This window comes from Felis catus, chromosome D2, assembly GCF_018350175.1.
Source record: "Felis catus isolate Fca126 chromosome D2, F.catus_Fca126_mat1.0, whole genome shotgun sequence".
NCBI classification, from domain to species: Eukaryota; Metazoa; Chordata; class Mammalia; order Carnivora; family Felidae; genus Felis; species Felis catus.
In genome coordinates this window covers 49766603-49785201 of record NC_058378.1, presented here as the reverse complement: position 1 = coordinate 49785201, position 18599 = coordinate 49766603, and the positions used below count along the sequence as shown (strand labels likewise).

The following is an 18599-nucleotide window of genomic DNA, read 5'->3' as shown; positions in this document are numbered from 1 at the left end:
TTGTTGCGGCATGGCACTAGGCCCTGAGCCGCTTTCCTTCCCTCTCCCAGTTTTACAAAGAAAATACAGAATACACTGGGAACACAGCAGAGGAACCCTGCCTGCCTGCCTGCCAGCCCCCCGGCTGCCAGCATCCCAGGGCTAGCACAGTGCATACACTGCCTCTGCTGGGTGGCCTCGGGCAGGCTGCTTAAACCCCCTGTGCCTCCTGGCCCTTCCGTAGGAGGGTGATAGCAGTCTCCGCAGGGAAAGCGACCTGCCAAGCGGTCGGTGCCGTGTGAGTGTCTGCGTTACGCTCACGACTTCGCGCTGCCACACTTGCCGGGCCGCCCGCCTTGTCACAGCAGTCCTCCCGCTGCTGCGATCATGCCACGCTGGTGCCCGTTGGTATCGGGGCACCCTCGCAGAGCGCTGCCCCTCACGGCCGCCCCTGCCTGCAGAGCCGCTGTGTGACGAGCTCTGCCGCACGGTGATCGCGGCCGCTGTGCTCTTCTCCTTCGTCGTCTCCATGCTGCTCTCCACCTTCTGCATCCACCGCTACCACAAGAACGCCCACAAGCCACCCATTGCCTCTGCTGAGATGACCTTCCGCCGGCCTGCCCAGGCCTTCCCGGTCAGCTACTCCTCGTCCGGCGCCCGCCGGCCCTCTATGGACTCCATGGAGAACCAGGTCTCTGTGGACGCCTTCAAGATCCCGGTGAGGCTCCGCGCAGGACCTCCGCCTGGGAGGCAGCCCTCCTGGAGACACTGTGGGTGACAGACACCCCAGGCCTGGGGAAGCTAGGAGGTGCGGGGAGGGGCACACGGGGTTTCCTGGTGCCACGTCCTGTAGCCCACAAGTGGCTAATGCATCCTCACTCACCAGGAAGACATCACAAGCAAGGCCCCAGCCTCCGCGGAGCTGCCTTCCAAGGAGGGCAGAGGACATGGAGGCAGTTTAGCAGAGTGGAGAGTGATGGGTGCTCATTTAGGTGGACTGAGATTTGGGAGGGTGGGCCATGCCATACCTGATAGGCAACTGTCCTCCAGATGCCCCGAGGGCTGCGGGCTCCTCCCTGAGGAGGAATGTGGATTTTATTCCCAGAGGGTGGGGCCCTGGGGGTTGGGGGTTCAGCAGAGGAGGCCCATATTCTGCCTTCATTTCTGCAGGCTCCTCTGTTGGGGAGTCGCCGGGGTGGGTGCAGAAGTAGGAGCCCTGTGGGGCACCTGGATGGCTCAGTGGGTTGAGCATCTGACCGACTCAGGTCATGATCTCACAGATGGTGTGTTCAAGCCCCGCTTTGGGCTCTGTGCTGACAGCTCAGAGCCTGGAGCCTGCTTCAGATTCTGTGCCTCCCTCTCTCTCTGCAGCTCCCTGGCTTGTGCTCTTTCTCTCTCAAAAGTAAATAAACACTAAAAAAAAAAAAAAAAAAAAAAGAAGAAGAAGAAGAAGTAGGAGCCCTGTGATGAGGCACTGTCCTCAGCTAGGCGAGTGATGGCAGCAGGCAGGGGCTGGGCCAGGGTGGCAGCAGTAGGGAGGGGAGTTCATCTGTGGAGTGGAAGAGGGGGTGCCATGGGCCTCTGGGCCAGCTGTGGAGGAGGCAGGCCCGAGAGGACCCTAACTGGCTGGCTGATGGAGAGTGCCACCCAGAGCCGGCAGCCTCCCGATCCCCTTTCTCCATGGGAGGTCCTGGGCCTGCAGTCACTATGTGCTCCTGAGAGCCCCCGTCCTGGCCAGGCCTCCCCTCAACCTGCCACGCTTCTTCTGTATGCCTGCTGGCAGGTGCCACGGAGCTGGAAGCCAGGTTCTAAGAGGACCTGAGAAGAACACTCAGCGCCGAGGGTGCATGTGAACAGAGGCTCCCCACCCACGGCCTGGCAGCAAGCATCACAGAGTGTGCACCTTGACTGGGGTCACCGAGTAGGGAGCTCAGGAGTCACGGGGCCTTTGGCAGTGCCCAAGCAGGGCTGGGAGGTGGCTGGGGTTTGCAGGGGGCGCTACTCAAGGGTACTCCCCCTTAGCGAGGGTCTGGGCCACGGACGCCATCCCCAGCTGTCGCAGATACTGCGGCCTCCGTCCTGGCTTTCCTAGTTGTAGTCGCTCAGCAGACGGGGGGTCTGTGACCCCTGTCCCAGGAAGCGTCTCAGCCTCGACAGCAGGCCTGTGGGATGAGCCACTTGAATCCTTTGTAAACCCAGGCAGTTTATGGTGAGGTGCACAGGAAGGGCAGTGCCTGTGGGCGCTTGTGCAAGTGGACACACCAATCTCAACCCACGTCCGCTTGGGCCCACGGCACAGAGAAGCCAGAGCCCAGCCTGAGGACCCTGACCAGCTCTAGGGACGTATTACGCAACTGCTGGACCTTGCTGGTCTCTTGTATAAAGTGGGAAGAAACGTTAATGTCTTTTAAGAGGATCAAGTCAGTGCTGTCTACGCATGCTTAGTGCAGTTTCCATGTGCAGTGAAAACTTCTCCAGTGCAGTGTGGGTTGAGGACACCAGGGTAACAGTGATGACATTGTCAACCCTGACCCTGACTGTGGGTTCCTGGGGAACTTGAGGCAACACCAGCACGCCCGGCAGCTGGCCAGCAGGGACCCTGGATGTGGTGCCTAGGGGAGGCTGCCTCTGCCCATGAAGAGCACACACACCTGTACATGGGTGTTGGAAACCATGGTCCTGCTCAGCAGGGCATTGGGGCCCAGTGGTGTCATCTGTGTGGGTCAGATGAGTCTGGCAGATCACATCATAGCAGCGCCCCCAGGCCACACCCATACCCAGCTGCAGGGAGAGCTGGGGGCAACAGACACCCACAGTGGCCCAGGAGGGAAGGTTCCTGATAGGCTTTGGCATCCCCGGTCAGAGTTCAAGGACGCGGGGCCAGGCTGGGGTCTGGGAAGGTGTCCCAGAGTAATCTGAGTTGGGTTTCAGTGGGAAGGCAGGGTGGGTAGAGGGGAGTGTGGGAAGCATGGGGAACAGGTAGAGGCAGTTCCAGGGAAATGGCCAGTCCCATGGGAGGAGCAGCGTCTTCCACAGAGGAGGACGGAGGTTCCCAAGTAGCACGGTGGTACCTTTTCTGGAGCACCACACAGGGAAGTTGCCCTGGACGCTTCCATCCATAGCTGTGGGTCCTTGGCCAGGAGGCAGCTTGGGCCACTGGTGCCAATTCAGTCCTCTTGGGGGTCCAGGGGTTCTCTAGAGAGGACAGATTGGGACCTGGTCTGTGGGATGTCAGTGGCTTATGGGCCTGGTGTCCAAAGCAGAGGCAGCACTGGGAGGCTTGGGCTTAACTCCCAGGGAAGAGGCCACACTCCCATGTGAGTACCCCCTGGGTGCTAGGCTGGCCCCGAACCCCTTGTTTGAGAGACAAGGACATGGGCCTGGGAGGGCCCAAGGCATGTTCAGTAGACCAGGGATAAGCAAGGGTCCAGGCATCCAGAGTCCAGGCCATTCTGTGTCAGCACCTATCTTCCCATAAGGTGTGGGATCCTGCCCAGCTGGGGTCCTGCCCTCAGTGCAGGTGGGTGCCCATTGTCCACAGGTTCAGGTGACCGTTGTTTACACACTGGTGCTTGCCCACGGTGGGGGGAGGGGGGGCTCACTTATGGGCCTTGCCGTCCTCTTTTCCTCCTACCCTCACCAGCTTTCTCCCTTCTCTTCTTCTTCCTTCAACCCCACATAGGAGGATCCAAAGTGGGAATTCCCTCGAAAGAACTTGGTTCTTGGGAAAACCCTGGGAGAAGGCGAATTTGGAAAAGTGGTTAAGGCGACAGCCTTCCGGCTGAAAGGCAAAGCAGGGTACACAACTGTGGCCGTGAAGATGCTGAAAGGTACCTGTCTATGCCCTGTGCACAGGTGGCTCTGCAGGAACCCCGAGGGCTGGACGAAGCCCCCCTGACAACCAGGGTGCTGGCAGCCAGCCGGGAGCCTTCTCCAGAGCCCCCCATTGCTATTCTTGAGGGGCTGCATTCTGGAGACCCCTGTCACGGATGAAATGGGCCAGGGTGGGCCCTGGAGAAACAGGGCAAGAGGACTTTCCTCGCTTGGAAGGCTCTAGAGTGGTATTGCTTTTGCATCAATATTGGGTAAAGATCTGAGTTTTTAAAAAATTAAAAGCCCTTTTTGTCTTGAACTGACAGCTCTCCCTCCCCAGTCTGCCCCATTCATTCCTCTCAGCCCCTGGGGTCCTGGTGAAGAAGCCACCTGTAGGGACTGGCCCCTGCCCCCTGGGGCCCTGCCTGGCCTGTCCCTGTGGCCCTCAGCGAGGGCCCTGTGACCTGTCATGCCACAAGTTTGCCTCTAAGTGGGTATATGCTCACCTACCCATACGCAAACACTGGTGTCCACCCAGAGACTGGGTGGACAGTCCTTGGCCCAAGGGCCCAGTGGCCATTCATTGGGTGCAAGCAGGCAGATGTACATGAGAATTCTTAGTGCTGCAGGTGGGGCTACACCGTGACAACCATTACCTGAACCAGTGGGTGCTTCTGAATGCTTACCTAGGCCCTCAGACTGGGGTCTCCCCATGCCCCCCTGAGGCTCCAGGAACTAAGGGGCCACACTGAGACCAGCCCAGGCCACCACATGTGGGTCCTGACACCCTATCTCCCAGCCGCCCTCTCACTTCCAGTGTTCAGCCAGAGGACGCAATGTGGCACAGCTGCCCCAGGAGGCCTGTTGAGCCCCAGCTTCTGACTCCACATCCCTCCCCTCGAGATTAGGCTCCTGCGGGGAGCCCAAGCCCAGCTCAGCCCACCCTCAGGACGCACGTGCTCAGCATGGTGAGAGGCCACCTCTGTGAAGCCTCATCGTCTTCAGCTTTCTCCAGGGCCTCACCCTCCTGTTGCGTGCTTGGTCGGCAGGTGTTTTAGGACACGGGACACGCGTCTTACCTTCCCGGGATTTATGAGGACGGTCTCTGTGCACCACTGTCCTTGAAAGATGACAACTGCAGGGAAATGCAGCCACTTCCACACACAGCCTGGTCCCAGGAGGGTTTCCATGGAAAGAGCCTGCCGATAAGGAAGTTTGCTCCTCAGGGTTGTTATTCCCCAGAAGCAGATGAGGCAGCTGTTGACCCTCTTTACAGGCTGAGAGAAGCCCTGAATAGCAGGGTCTTTGGGGGCCTTGTCTAAACCTAGGTAGGCTGTCTGGGAAGGAGATAACCAGGGTCTGTGCAGACCCGTGATATGGGTCAGTGACCCAGGGTGGTCACAGAGGGGGCTTCCAGAAGGGATTGGTTTGCAGCCTGCTCTGTTTACGTGCATTTCAGAGAACGCTTCCCCAAGTGAGCTGCGGGACCTGCTGTCAGAGTTCAACCTCCTGAAGCAGGTCAACCACCCACATGTCATCAAGCTGTACGGGGCCTGCAGCCAGGACGGTAAGGCCGGCCAAGGGACAGGCAGCGGCCCAGTGCAGGCTGGGGGCTCTGGGCTGCTTCGTTCTTCCTCCTTCCCCTTCCTTGTCCTCTCTGGCTCTGGCCCCACCCGAAGCCTGCATCCTCCCGCGTCAGTGAGAGGATCAGGAAGGGCTGCTGCAGCGGTGTTTGCATGAGGCTCCTGCCCCCAGGCCTGCTGCAGCTGCACAGAGGTCTGTGGTGACATCCTGGTCTGTCAGCACCCTGCTCCAGGCAGAGCTCCAGGGCAGGGAGCCCTAGAAACAGATGGTATGTCCTGGGCACCTACTGGGGACTAGGAGTGTCGTGACCTCCAGGTGACCCCAAGCCCAGCCCTGCACGGTGAAAGCATCGTCACCATCTCTCACATAAGGACACAGGAGATTGGCCTGGTCTGTGCTGCTCGAGGGCCTCTCACTGTGTGTGCTCGTACACGCAGATGTGTGTGTGCTGGGGGAACGAGAGGGCAGGGTGCCCCAGGGAGAGGGCAGCAAGGACACTGGTGGACACCAGCAGGACTCGAGGCTGGGCTTGGGACAAGACTGCAGCCTACGAGCTGCTGAGAACAGGGAGCAGGTGCCACACGAGGCTCCAGATCCTCTGCGTCCGTCAGCCGTCCCCAGCCTGTGCTGCAGCAGGGCCGAGGATGTAGAAAGATGTGACGTCCTGGCAGCAGGGGGCTGGCTCCCGGGGCAGCACTAGTGAGGCAGCCGCCTGCCTTGGGCACCCCAGAAGAAGGCTGAGCTCGGCCACCCAGGAAGCCTCTTTGGCATGGCCGGCACGGCATGGCCGTGCGAGAGTGAGCCAGGACTGAAATACGCACTGCATGGCGCCCAGGCCACTGGCCAGAGAGGGCTGTGTCCTTGTGCCCACTTACTGGTGGGGGCAGAGCCTGCCTAGGGGCCCTGCAGCCTCCTCCCGGCCCAGGCTCTGCAGGTAGCCAGCTCACAGCCCCCTCTCTGCCCCCAGGCCCGCTCTTCCTCATTGTGGAGTATGCCAAGTACGGTTCCCTGCGGGGCTTCCTCCGAGAGAGCCGCAAGGCGGGGCCCGGCTACGTGGGCAGCGGAGGCAGCCGCAGCTCCAGCTACCTGGACAACCCCGAGGAGCGGGCCCTGACCATGGGCGACCTCATCTCCTTCGCCTGGCAGATCTCTCGGGGGATGCGGTACCTGGCTGAGATGAAGGTGTGTGCCTTGCCAGCCCGGGCCCCCACCACTTGCGCTGGGGCCCGGGCTTCAGGCGTCCCTGCTGCTGTCTTCCTTGCAGCTTGTCCATCGGGACTTGGCAGCCAGAAATGTCCTGGTAGCTGAGGGGCGGAAGATGAAGATTTCGGATTTTGGCCTGTCCCGAGACGTTTATGAAGAGGATTCCTATGTGAAGAGGAGCAAGGTACCGGGTCCCCAGGGGTGTGGCCCAGGGCTCCCAGAGGGGTTGGAGGGCGGCGGGGGGGGTGCGGGTTCCCGCAGTGGGCCTGGGCAGAGCCCTTAGAGCACCTGGGGAGGAGAGAGCAGATCGTTTTAGAGTATAAACTTCTAGCTGTCATCTTCAAATCCCTCCCTAATTGTGGGTCCCCAGAGACCCAGCTCAGGACTCGTCCCTGTGTCTGTTCCTTCTCCTCCTGAGGGCCATACCCGTCCTTTCAGAGCACCCCTGGGAAGCTGGGCCTGCAGCTTCCTTTGCTTTTCATCACCTTTGAAGGTCAGCTAGCGCTGCAGAAATGACAGTTCTCTTCTCCGCAGTTGTTCCCCTCCCTTCTACAGGATGAAAGGTCCCTTGTTTCCTCTGTGTAACTTAGCTCTTCGCTCAAAGGAGACTGAAGTCAATAAGCCTCACTGTGGCAGTCATTCTGGGCAGAAAGGAATGAACTGCGTTACAGGTGGGGGTTCCCCTGGAACAGGGACCTGGGAACCCCTGGCTGGGTGACTTTGGAAGGCTCACAGGGAGGCCCTGGAGAGGGAGTCCAGAGACGCAATGTAGGATTCTTAGACGCTTTCTCCAAACCACTGGGATAGGTGGTTGGGGGCCCTTCTGGGGAAATTTGTGTCCCTGTATTGTCCAGTGCCCTGTGGCAGTTCCAAGTGATGTATAAGTGTGGGTGTTGCCTTCCTGGGGTCAAGGTTACATGCATGGGGCACCACAATGCCCATCTGGGCAGCCTGGCAGGGGGACATAGTTCCACTGCCCTCTCAGCCCCTCTCCTGTTGCCTCCTGGTGACCAGACAGGATCACTCCTGGGGCCTTTCAAGAGCCATGCCTACCGGCTTTCAGAACAGACACTGCTCAAAAAAGAATAGCACAGAAAGTGACCACATACACTTCAGATTTGTTTTAAGGGATTAGGAGAAGCCCCGTGTCGCCACAGACTGTGTGATGTCTCATTTTTTTCTGGGGTTTCTGTGGTTCTGTTTTGTTGTTTAAGCTTATTTATTTTGAGAGAGAGAGAGAGAGATCATGGGCTGGGGAGGGGCAGAAAGAGAGAGAGAATCCCAAACATGTTCCGTGCCGTCAGCATAGAGCCCGACACAGGGCTTGAACTCACAAACTATGAGATCGTGACCCGAGCTGACATCAAGAGTTGGTCACTTAAGGGACTTAATGGCACCCCAGGCACCTCTGGGGTTTCTGTTGTGACAGCATATCTCAGAACTGCTGAAGGGGAAGTGGAGAGGGGCCGCTTCCCCTATGGAAGGGTGTGGACACAGCCTTTCTATAGATGCACTGATTCCCCCAAAATGGCCTGTGTCAGGGAGCAGAGAAGTACAGACATCCAAGCACAAGGCCTCCTAGAGAGCACAGGCAGCAGGCAGTGTTGTTACGAACACTCACACCTCAGAAAGTCACACTTCGTGAAGGTTGGAAATCGTGAAGAATGCTTTCAAGAAAAAGAAACCGCAGTAAATTTTGCATTAAAATCAATCAACCACATTTTTGGTTGATTCTTGTCCTAAGACTTACCTACTAACTTGTTTCTCAAGTTGCTCTGGAAAGCGTTTGTTAGGTCTGACCCCAACAACTCTGCAGTGGGCGCAGTTTCTCAGCCCTGTTAGCACAGGGCTGTGGGATAAAATGATAGGGGAAAAAAGAAGCCCCAAGACATGGAAACAGATTTCTTCTCTCAGGGCTTCTCAGAAAAGCCTTTAGTGTGTTGGTTTGCCTCAGAAGTCCCCAAGATGGAAACGCTGGAAGTTGGTTTCCTGAACTCATTCACCCTCAGAAATCAGGAGGTCTTGCTGGATGGTGTTGTTGGCCCACACATTGGGCATCACCACCCAGGGCACCCCAGAGCCCTCCGGACCTGGCCCTAGGGAAACCTGGCTTGGGTGTGGTCTTGATTCCTTGGGTTTCTTCTCAGCAGGGATGTGATGCATGACGAGCACGCCCTGTGTAGCTGTGGGCAGGCCAGCTGACTCCCTCCAGCATCTCAACTGTGCCTGGGAGACCAGAGTTCCAGCCCCTCTGAGGCTCTGCCGCCAGTTCTGTGCCTGGGAGCACTCTGGGCAATGCTCCTCAGCATCCTTCCAGAGCTGGAAATGCACGGGACATGGCCCCACACTCCCCACCCCCAGTTCCCAGGGTGTCAGAGCCATGTTAATGTCTTTCCGTCGTTCCCTTTTTAGGGTCGGATTCCAGTCAAATGGATGGCAATTGAGTCTCTTTTCGATCATATCTACACCACCCAAAGTGATGTGTAAGTATGGGTGTTGCCTTCCTGGGGTCAAGGTTATAATTCATAGGGTGCCACGATGCCCATCCGGGCAGCTTGGCTGGGGGGTCAACACTGGCCCCAACACTGGCTCATACCAACCATCTGCAATGACCACCCCCCTGCCAAGTTGAGGGGCCTTCATGTATTCATTCAGCAAACGGTAGGGGCCCACGCAGTGGTTCTGAGAGTCACAGTGGAATGCGTGAGAACAGTGAAGGGGTAACTGGAAATTTCCCTCACCATCCTCCTTGCCAGCCTCTCCCTCTCCTCCCTGGGCATCTTAGTGCCACGCAGGCCCCGCTGAACCGTTCCCCTCTGTGGGCCTGAGCGTGGGCTGGGCTCAGACAAGTCCTACCATAGGTAGGGTGGCCTTGGGTGAGTTGCTGGGTTGGCGTGTCCCAATCTGCTCGAAGAAAGGAACCAACACTCGGCCTTCCAGGTCAAATCATAAGACCTGATAGTTTTCAAAAACACAGCAGACTTGTTTCTGAGTGTTCTTCCATCAACGCACATGCATTTCTTGAATCATGTGGGCTGAGAAAAGGCAGTTCCTAAACAGTTTTAAGCAGCTGTGTTCGGATTCTGTAAAGCTGACTATAGACAGTTGGAAAAGGCAAAGGCAAAGGGTAACGAAGACACTGCAAGTCAGTTGGGTCGCACGGCCTCTGAGTAGCTCCTGAAGGTCCTGGCCTACAAGACCGTCTAGTGTTTTCCATGGTGTGCAGGCATATGCTTCTTATCTCTGTAAGTGGGCTCATGTGATGATGCTATTTTACAATGTGATTTTGGTCCCACTTCACGGTAAGTTCTCCCTCACAGTTAAATGATTTTCCGTGGCAGTGCTGTTTTTCTTTGAAGATTTTACATTTCCAAGCCCACAGAAGAGGTGAAGGAATTGTACAGGCAGCCCCGTGGCCTCAGTCCCCGCCTCACATGTTAGTGTACCTGCCCGGCTGCTCCGTGCTGTCTCTGGTGCTTTGGCGCATCTCCACGGGGCCAGCCAAGTACCCCTTGTGGGTGTGGGGGCCGAGCTCTGGCGGCGGCCTGGTGGGCCTTGTGCACGGCAGGCGTGAGAGCAGGGCAGGCAGCCGGCTCATCCCTACCTCCATTCCACATCCATCCATGCAGTCAGGCCCAGGCTGAAATCCGTGAGCACTTGGCTGGCTCTTTGCACTGGGGGCGCTGATGAGGTCAGCAACAGCTGGGGGGATGGACGTCTGGTCTGCTGAGAAGGGGACGCCGCTGGCCCAGTGCAGCCGCCCACTGGTTGTCTCACTCCCCTTAGGTGGTCCTTTGGTGTCCTGCTGTGGGAGATTGTGACTCTGGGGGGCAACCCCTACCCTGGGATCCCTCCGGAGCGGCTTTTCAACCTCCTGAAGACAGGCTACCGGATGGAGAGGCCCGACAACTGCAGTGAGGAGATGTGAGCAGGCTTTGCTTTGGCCCAGCCTCCCTCAGACACAGACAATGCACTCATTCCCTCGCTGTCCCTGAGCAGCCCTGGGCACGAGCCCACGGTGAACCAGGGAGTAGGTAGTAAGAGGGCAGAGCACACCAAGGCAGAAGGCTGAGAACCAGCACTGGGCACGATGGCAGGTGCTGGGGACCCTGACTCTGCTGGGAGCTGAGTGGGTTTCCTGTGGGTGGAGGCTTACATGGATGAGGGGGAGCAAGGCCAAGGAGAGGTGGTGGAAAGGATAAAAGGGTGCTTCAGACCCAGAGAGCAGCTTGAGCCCAAGGTCTGTCCCTTTCGGACACCTGGGGAGGGGCAGATAATTCAGAATGACCCTAGGAGTGCACACTGGGGAGGGCCCACATGGAGGCACAGAGGCCGGCAGGTGGCAGGCAGGAAGAGCCTGCCCCACAGCCCAAGAGTGCCGGAGTCTCCACATGGGAGTTCCAGCAGATGATTCTTAGAGGCCAGGCTGAGAACACATGGGAAAGGCACCACCATGGGCAGAAACAGGGCCGGTCCATTCATTCAACAAAACCTGTTGTGTGCCTGCCACGGGCCTGGCTCAGGGCTAGATGAGGGAGTGCAGGGGTGAGCAGGTGCCACGTCCCTGGGCGGCTCAGGGCACACCCACGTGGCAGCCCTGGAGGCCCTGCAGCCAAGCCCGGGCCCCAGGGAAATGAGGAAGTGAGGACGGCCCAAGGCAGAGGTGTGGTTGGCAGAAGCTTTTGTTTGTTTCCATAACCAGTTCATACTTGATAAGAGTTTAAGGACTAGCCCCCGTAGTGAGCATGGCATCCTGTCAGCTGTTTACCAACATCTTTGAAAAGGAAGGGAAAACAAATCTCTTTCAAGGGCAAGGAGACCCACAGGATGCTGGACCACAGCACCAGGCACACTGACCCCCTAATGACCCTCGGATCTTGGCTCAGCTCAGTGAAGGATGTCCAGTGACGCAGAAACAGCTTTGGGGTTTGAGAACAGAGCCCTGTGGGCCCAGGGCACCGTGCTGGGTATGGCGGCTGTGATTGGGCAGTCCATGCTGGGTCATAACTGCTCATCTGTGCTTCCCGCCAGGTACGGTCTCATGCTGCAGTGTTGGAAGCAGGAACCAGACAAGAGGCCAGTGTTTGCTGACATCAGCAAAGACCTGGAAAAGATGATGGTTAAGAACAGAGTGAGTACTTGGAGCTAATTCCTGGTGTTGCCCACCTGCAGGCGGAACATGGCAGTGGGGGGACTCCAGCCTCACCCCTGTTCTGTGGAGTTCCCAGTGCAGGGTCAGAGCAAGGCCGTACAAAGGGAGATGGTCGTGCCGTCCCCTGAGGGCGGCCAGCACCTGAACCCTTCTCCTTGAGCCAGGCCCCTTCTCAAATCATAAAGAAACCAAGATTCTTCCCTTTATGCTTAGAGCTGTCCACAGACAGGTGTGGGAAGCAAATATTCCAAAGTCAAACAACATCATTTTCAGTGAAGAAACAAGTCATCAGAGTAGAGCTGCGAGGGGCCCCGCGGGGGGTTGGAAGCGGCTACAGAGTGGTGGGGACTGCGGCCAACAGGAGCACGCCAGCCCCTCCAAAGGACCTCTCGTTGTAGCCACACATAATCTATAGGAATATGAGTACCAGAGTGCCTAGTCTTCTGAATTTTCAAGAATATTTATGTAAAGCTTTCCAGTTTTTTTTAATGCTTATTTATTTTTGAGAGAGAGAGACAGAGCTTGAGCAGGGGAGGGCCCAGAGAGAGGGGGAAACACAGAATCTGAAGCAGGCTCCAGGCAAGCTGTCAGCACACAGCCCGACGCAGGGTCTGAACTCACAAACCATGAGATCACGACCTGAGCCAAAGTTGGACCCTTAACCCGCCCAGCCACCAGGCACCCCCGAAGCTTTCCAATTTTTAATGTTAGTAACTCATTTAAATTTCCAACAGCTGGGGCGCCTGGGTGGCTCACTTGATTAAGCTTGAAACTCTTGATTGCGACTCAGGCCATGATCTCACAATCAAAATCAAGCCCCGGGTCAGACACTCTGCCCCTCCCCCGCTTGTGCTCTTTGCATTCTCCCTCTCTCTGTCTCTTTCTAAATAAATACATACATACATACATACATACATACTTCCAAAGGCTCAGTCTGGTCCAAATAAATCATATCTGGGAGACTAAGTTCAGCCCATATGCCTCTGGGTTACAGCTCTGTAGGTAAACGAGAAAGCCGACAAGTTTCAATTAATATTTACTGAGCAACTGCTATGTACCATTTTCTGTCTCAGATGCTGGGGATACAAGTAAACAATACAGACACAGATCTTACCTTCAGGGTTTCAGGGTTTCATCTTTACCTTGGCACCTTTACTAAAAGTTGGCATTTCTTCAAACACAAAAACAAATGTGCCTGGTGTAGGCCGCTTATAATAAAACCTAACATCAGGGTACCATTTGGGCCAAGCCTCCAAATCCTGTGAACGCAGGATTACCTTAAATAAAAATAACAGGTGATGCCAAGAGAGCCAACCTTCCTAGAGAAGCGTCCAGGAAAATGCTACAACTGTTCTTTACACATTTAACCAGGGCAGTGGAAGTGGCAGGCACTGAGAAATCATCATGCTTGGGAGCTAAAGCCCAGAACAGCCTCCTATGCAAAACCCACGTCAATGACTTCAGATTTCTGAGTCCTGATGCTCTGTTCTAGATGGGAGTCCTCAGAGGAAAGCTGAAAAATGTTAGCAGGTCAGAGATGCTTCTTGGCACTCGCACATGAGTAATGGGGCTGCAGTGAGCTCTCCCAGATCCTTGGGTTTGGTAAAATGGGCCGGTTCCCCAGTGCTGGATGTAGTAACCCACCCCCTTCCCACATGTTGCAGAGGTAAGACTAGGCAATGAAGGAGCACATTTCTGTCCCAGGCAGGTGACTTTCTAGAGGGAGCAATGAGGGCTGTGGAGCAAGGCCAGCCAAGGAGAGGCTGGAAGGGCTCAGTGCTGGCTGTCTGGCAAGGGGCTCAGGTCGTGAGGAGAGGCTAGTAGGCCAACATGAGGTGGGACTCAGCCAGTGAGTCTGCCTTTGGGAGGAGAGGAGCAGGGGCCATGTCCAGTAGTGACCCACGCTGGGATGACCAACTATCTCTGTCTTCCAGGACTACTTGGACCTGGCTGCCTCCACCCCATCCGACTCCCTGCTTTATGACGACGGCCTCTCGGAGGAGGAGACGCCCCTGGTGGACTGTAATAATGCTCCCCTCCCTCGAGCCCTCCCCTCCACGTGGATTGAAAACAAACTCTATGGTAGAATTTCACATGCATTTACTAGATTCTAGCAACATCGTTCCTCTCTGCACTATCCTTACTCTCTGTAATGCTTTTTAAGAGTGTTTCTGGTCTGAATGAAACCAAAGTTCTCTCTGAACCTTTTTATTTGTAAATGTCTGACTTTGCATCCGTTTACATTCAGGCATTTTTGAAACTGTGTGTGTGTGTTTTTTTTTTTTTTTAAAGGATGTGAAAATGAGTATACTTACCACACTGCCTAGCAACTTATGACAATAGAAAAGAAAGCGCTGGGCAGAATTCTCAGGGGATATTGAGAAAATGATAAACAAGTCATTTCTGGGTGGGTATGCATCGAGTCATAGTACTTCTAATTTAACTACTGGGATAAATTTACCCAATCTGGGGAGGCATTTCATTCAGACAGGAGGAGCCGGCACCACCCCGCCTGCACTGAGGGCACAGCCTGTGGTCACTCCCAGAACCCTTCTGGGTGGGCAGGTGGCTCTTGGCAGGCCACTCCGTACTAGGGAGCTCAGCCCAGCCCACATGCCCACCATCAGGGAGGACACATGAAGACTGCTGTTTTCACATCCTTTGCGTTACACACCGTCATGACAGTTGTCACTTATGAAGTCAGTGCTACAAGCTGGAGCAAATGCTTTTGAAAGAACATAGTCTGTGGTGCTGTGGTCTTGCAATGGACAGTAAATACGGTTCTTGCCAAAACTCCTTCTTTTGTCTTTGATTAAATACTTGAAAATTTTTTCTGTTTCCTAACTTGATCATTGATTGCTTTTAAATCTTGGAGTGTCAAGCAGTTTTCAGCCGAGATTGTTCCTTTTGCATGCCTCCTGAGTCACTGATTCCTTGCTGGCTTTGGGTCTGGTGCCACACACCATTGTCTTGTCGACGCTGTGGGGCTCGCCCGTGCGCACCCTTGATTTGGAAGATTCTCTTCTCCGTGGTGGGTTTGGATGGAAGATGAGTAGGCTTCTTTACATTAGAAAACTTTTTATAGAAGCTTCCCACTGCAGTGAGCCCTTTAATTCAGCAATGCTTTATGCTGCCTTAGAAAAAGACTTAAGCAGGTCAACAAATATTTGTATCAGATTTGGGAGTTCGAAGCTTATAAAAGTCAAAATTGGGAGTTTCTGTTAAGTTACAGTTACCAAGAGAGCACGTGATATTTCCCCCCAAATATGACAGTGTTTTGGAAACCCGGAGCACGAAACCGTTCATGTAATTGGCACAGAAAACCAGAAAGTTTGGTTTGAACCTCAAAGGGAGTTTTGCCAAGGCCTTACTGTCTGCACATGAAGTTTTGGTTCTTCAGTGCAGAGCAAATGATCTGTTTTCATTTTTAGGCATGTCAGACCCGAACTGGCCTGAAGAGAGTCCTGTACCACTCACGAGAGCTGATGGCACTAACACTGTGTGTCCAAGATATGCAAATGATAGTGTATATGCTAACTGGATGGTTTCACCCTCAGCGGCACAATTAATGGACGCATTTGATAGTTAACATTTCTTTGTGAAAGGTAACGGACTCACAAGGGGAAGAAACATGCCGAGAACAGAAAGTCTGCCGGCCCCTCCTTTGTGCACTTCACACTGGCTGGTGATTTTTCCCTCCTGGCAGACGTAGCGTGCTGGACCAGAGTTCTGAGTCCAGCCTTTAGGAATTCCTTCCTCTCCAGCCCTTGGCAGTGCTCTGTGTTGGTCTGTGTTCATCAGTGACCACCACACCCTGTGCTCAGACGTGTGGGTCCCTCACTCACTACCTGAGCGGTTTGATTTTTCTTGTTGCCAGCAAACAAGGCAACACGATTTAAACATGAAGCACACACACCAAAAAAGGCAGCAGGAAAAAAAAAAAACAAAACTGGCCCAAATGACACATCCTTGTTCAGAACAAGAAGCCCAGCAAGGCCCTATTGTGGTATCGAACCCTTGGCCAGGGCTGGAGGGGACAAGGGGACCTTGGGACAGGCCTCAGCTCAGCATTTGAGATCCTGGGAGCGGTTTGTTTTTTGGTTTTTGTTTTTTAATCGTGTAACCTTTTCTTAGGAAGACATTTGATTTTTATCATGATTTAAATGGGTTCTTCAATTTAGCACAATAGATTTGATGCCATATTTGCTAAGTAGATAGGCGGTGTGAGAGGACAGGGCTCGCTGGACACTTCACTGTTGTTCCCATCACTGAGTGATCACTACCTTCTGGCAAGAACAGAATGAAGAAGAGGGGCGTCTGAGTGGAGTGGCCTCCCGTCCCGGGATTGCTAACAGCCGAGACTCGGCTGCCATGAATCCCACCCCGGCCAGCCCCCAGGGTGCCGCATCCGTCCAGTGCCAGAAAGCGGTGCCTCATCTCGCACATTAGGAGTGGGTGGGGTTAGTGCGCAGTTTAAAAGGGACAGTTCAGCTAGTTCTGTTAGAAGTAACGTTGACAGTGACCGAGGATTGCTACCCTTCTGATCACAGTTCTGATGCGGAAAAGACAATGTTTTGGCTCTCATAGAGCTTGTGTGAAAAGGTACGTGTATCCATTCATTCTGTGTTTGTAACTCAATGCTGCTATATAGCAAGACGTTTTTGTTTATTAGATTCTGACCATGACTCATAAGCTTCTTGTCATTCTTCACTGCTTGTTTGTGGTCACAGACACTCAGTGCCCCGCCCATCTTGTGGAGGCGGCTTTCGGGAAGTCCCCGACAGCTCTTCTGTCTGTAACTTTGCAGGAGAGGGTCGGTTACCAACACACTGCCTGGTCTTCAGACTTAAAGCACTGTGAAAGATTGACAGTAGCCTCATCCAAATACTGTATCCTACAGGCATTTCACAAAAGCAATGAAATGGGGGCATTTTTGTGGCCAAGAAGGCTTGGATGAGTATGTATCAGAGCCTCGTGATGTGTGTGTATGTGTATGTGTGTGTACACACACCCAGAGAGAGCGCTGGAAAAACACTTACTGGAGATGGAACATGGCTTTAGTTTAGGCCGTTTTTTAGATGCACTGTGATGAATTCTGTTACAAATATCTAGTTGTGGTAAACTTTCGGTTTTCAGATGTGCTTAATGATAGTCTTAGCAATGCAAAAATAAGGAGAAACTCTCTCACCTAATTAAAAATACCTTCCCAATAAGTGCGAGTTGCCACAGTAGGTTTGTTCTTGGCAAGGTGAGAACTCCAGGTCAAACTGGCTGACCCAGTGATGGGGAATTAACTCTTGACCAATAATCTAATTGTCTATTCCTGAGTTTTAACAGCATTCATATTTACTGGTCCTATCAGACAATTTTCATATACATATACACAGAAGTTACTAAGTATTAAATATTACTGGCTGTAAGTAGCAATCTGTCAGTTATTAAAGTTTGTAAAATCTATTTATGAAAGGTTATTAAACCATACCATGTTAATTTGCTTTTGTAATCAAGGTGACTAAGAACATAATTTCAGTTATGTAAATAAAATTGTGTGTCATAAAATGTGTAAACTTCTTTTCTCTTTTTAACTTCCCAGTTGGAAACCTCAGGTTTCTGATTTTGAAGTTTCAATATAAGGATTGAAGTATCACAGGGAAATCTGTTGTATTTATTGACTTGTCTCACCCATTATGTATGTGATGAGGCCCGTTTATGGCAACAGTTAAAACTCCTCTAACTCTGCCATTCAGGAAATTCCTTCCTTTATGTTTCCTTCCCTAAAATAGAGTAGCAGCCAGTCTAGTTCAGGTATTTGTGGCTTTCTGGCAGTTTTTCTATGGCTTATTTCTTGAAACTGCAGTTGGGCAGTTGTAGGAGAGAGGATGTAAAATGCATAGCCATAAGTGAAGGTCCATTAGTCAGAGGGAAAAATTTGTCCTGAACCACCATGAAGCTTTAAACACTAAGTGCTTCTGTTTATGTCTTCCTGTTGGGTCGTGGAGGCATGCTCTGAGCTCCTCCTCCAAGGCCTGGCAAGGAGCAGGCGGGTCAGTTGATAATCACGTGTTGTTACCAACATAAATCTGATTTCTGGTTGTATCGTGTGCTAGATGGCGAGGGCCTGTGTCATTTCCCTCGTGTGTGTGCACATGTGCGCATACACAGGCTGTCCCTGGCCCTCGGAGCTGTAGCTCCTGACCCTCGGCACCCATGTCTGCTCTTGGTGTCCTCCTTCAATCTGGCCACGGGGCTTGGAAATAAATATAATTTCTAGGGTCAGTTATTTGCTATAGCCTTTCTCTCTGAATGTTTAGAAACATATGCCGAGAAAAATCTCATACTAAAAATACTAAAAACCCCTTTTTCAAGAGCATTGAACTTCCATCAGGAGTGTTTGTGTGTGTGTGTGTGTGTTTGGTTTATTTGTCTTTAAAAGTCCCATTTTTCCACTGTCTTCCACAAAGGATGCTTTCCCACCACAAGGCCAGCTTATTTGGGTGGAAATTTAGCTGAATATAATGTCTGAGAATGGGGTCCGGACAAATACTTCACATATAAAAGAAAATTCTAAGGTAAAACATAATTTCCCCCAGTAGAAATAAAGCATTTTTTCTCCAGTGAATGGTTTCCTCTCCTCCTTTGAGCATATTGACTTGTAGGATACTTAGCAGGTGGTATTTAGGGTAGTTCTAGGAGGTGCCTGAGAAGCCCTTACCTCTGTGGCCCCGGAAAGACATAGTGTGGGTCTGAAGGGCATGTGCAGCGGTAGGGGGTGCTGGGAATGCCTCATATCTTCAGTGTGGAGATAGGCACAGAACTTATCCCCTGCTGTCGCCCTCATGTGTACAGAAAACACCCCTTTCTGCTGAGG

The 18599-nt window shown here is 53.5% G+C and overlaps 1 protein-coding gene across 1 annotated transcript in view; it reads left to right on the top strand.

Annotated features, from left to right (window-relative positions):
- The window catches only part of RET (ret proto-oncogene), a 51764-nt gene extending 36074 nt beyond the window's left edge, over positions 1–15690 (top strand). The window contains exons 11-20 of the mRNA XM_023240699.2: positions 441–697; positions 3662–3809; positions 5252–5359; positions 6344–6558; positions 6641–6763; positions 8992–9062; positions 10366–10503; positions 11611–11710; positions 13666–13813; positions 15163–15690. Of these exons, the coding sequence (XP_023096467.2) occupies positions 441–697; positions 3662–3809; positions 5252–5359; positions 6344–6558; positions 6641–6763; positions 8992–9062; positions 10366–10503; positions 11611–11710; positions 13666–13813; positions 15163–15320 (1466 nt within the window). The 3' untranslated portion in view covers positions 15321–15690. The remainder of the gene's footprint in view (positions 1–440; positions 698–3661; positions 3810–5251; positions 5360–6343; positions 6559–6640; positions 6764–8991; positions 9063–10365; positions 10504–11610; positions 11711–13665; positions 13814–15162) is intronic.
- Positions 15691–18599: the final 2909 nt, after the last annotated feature.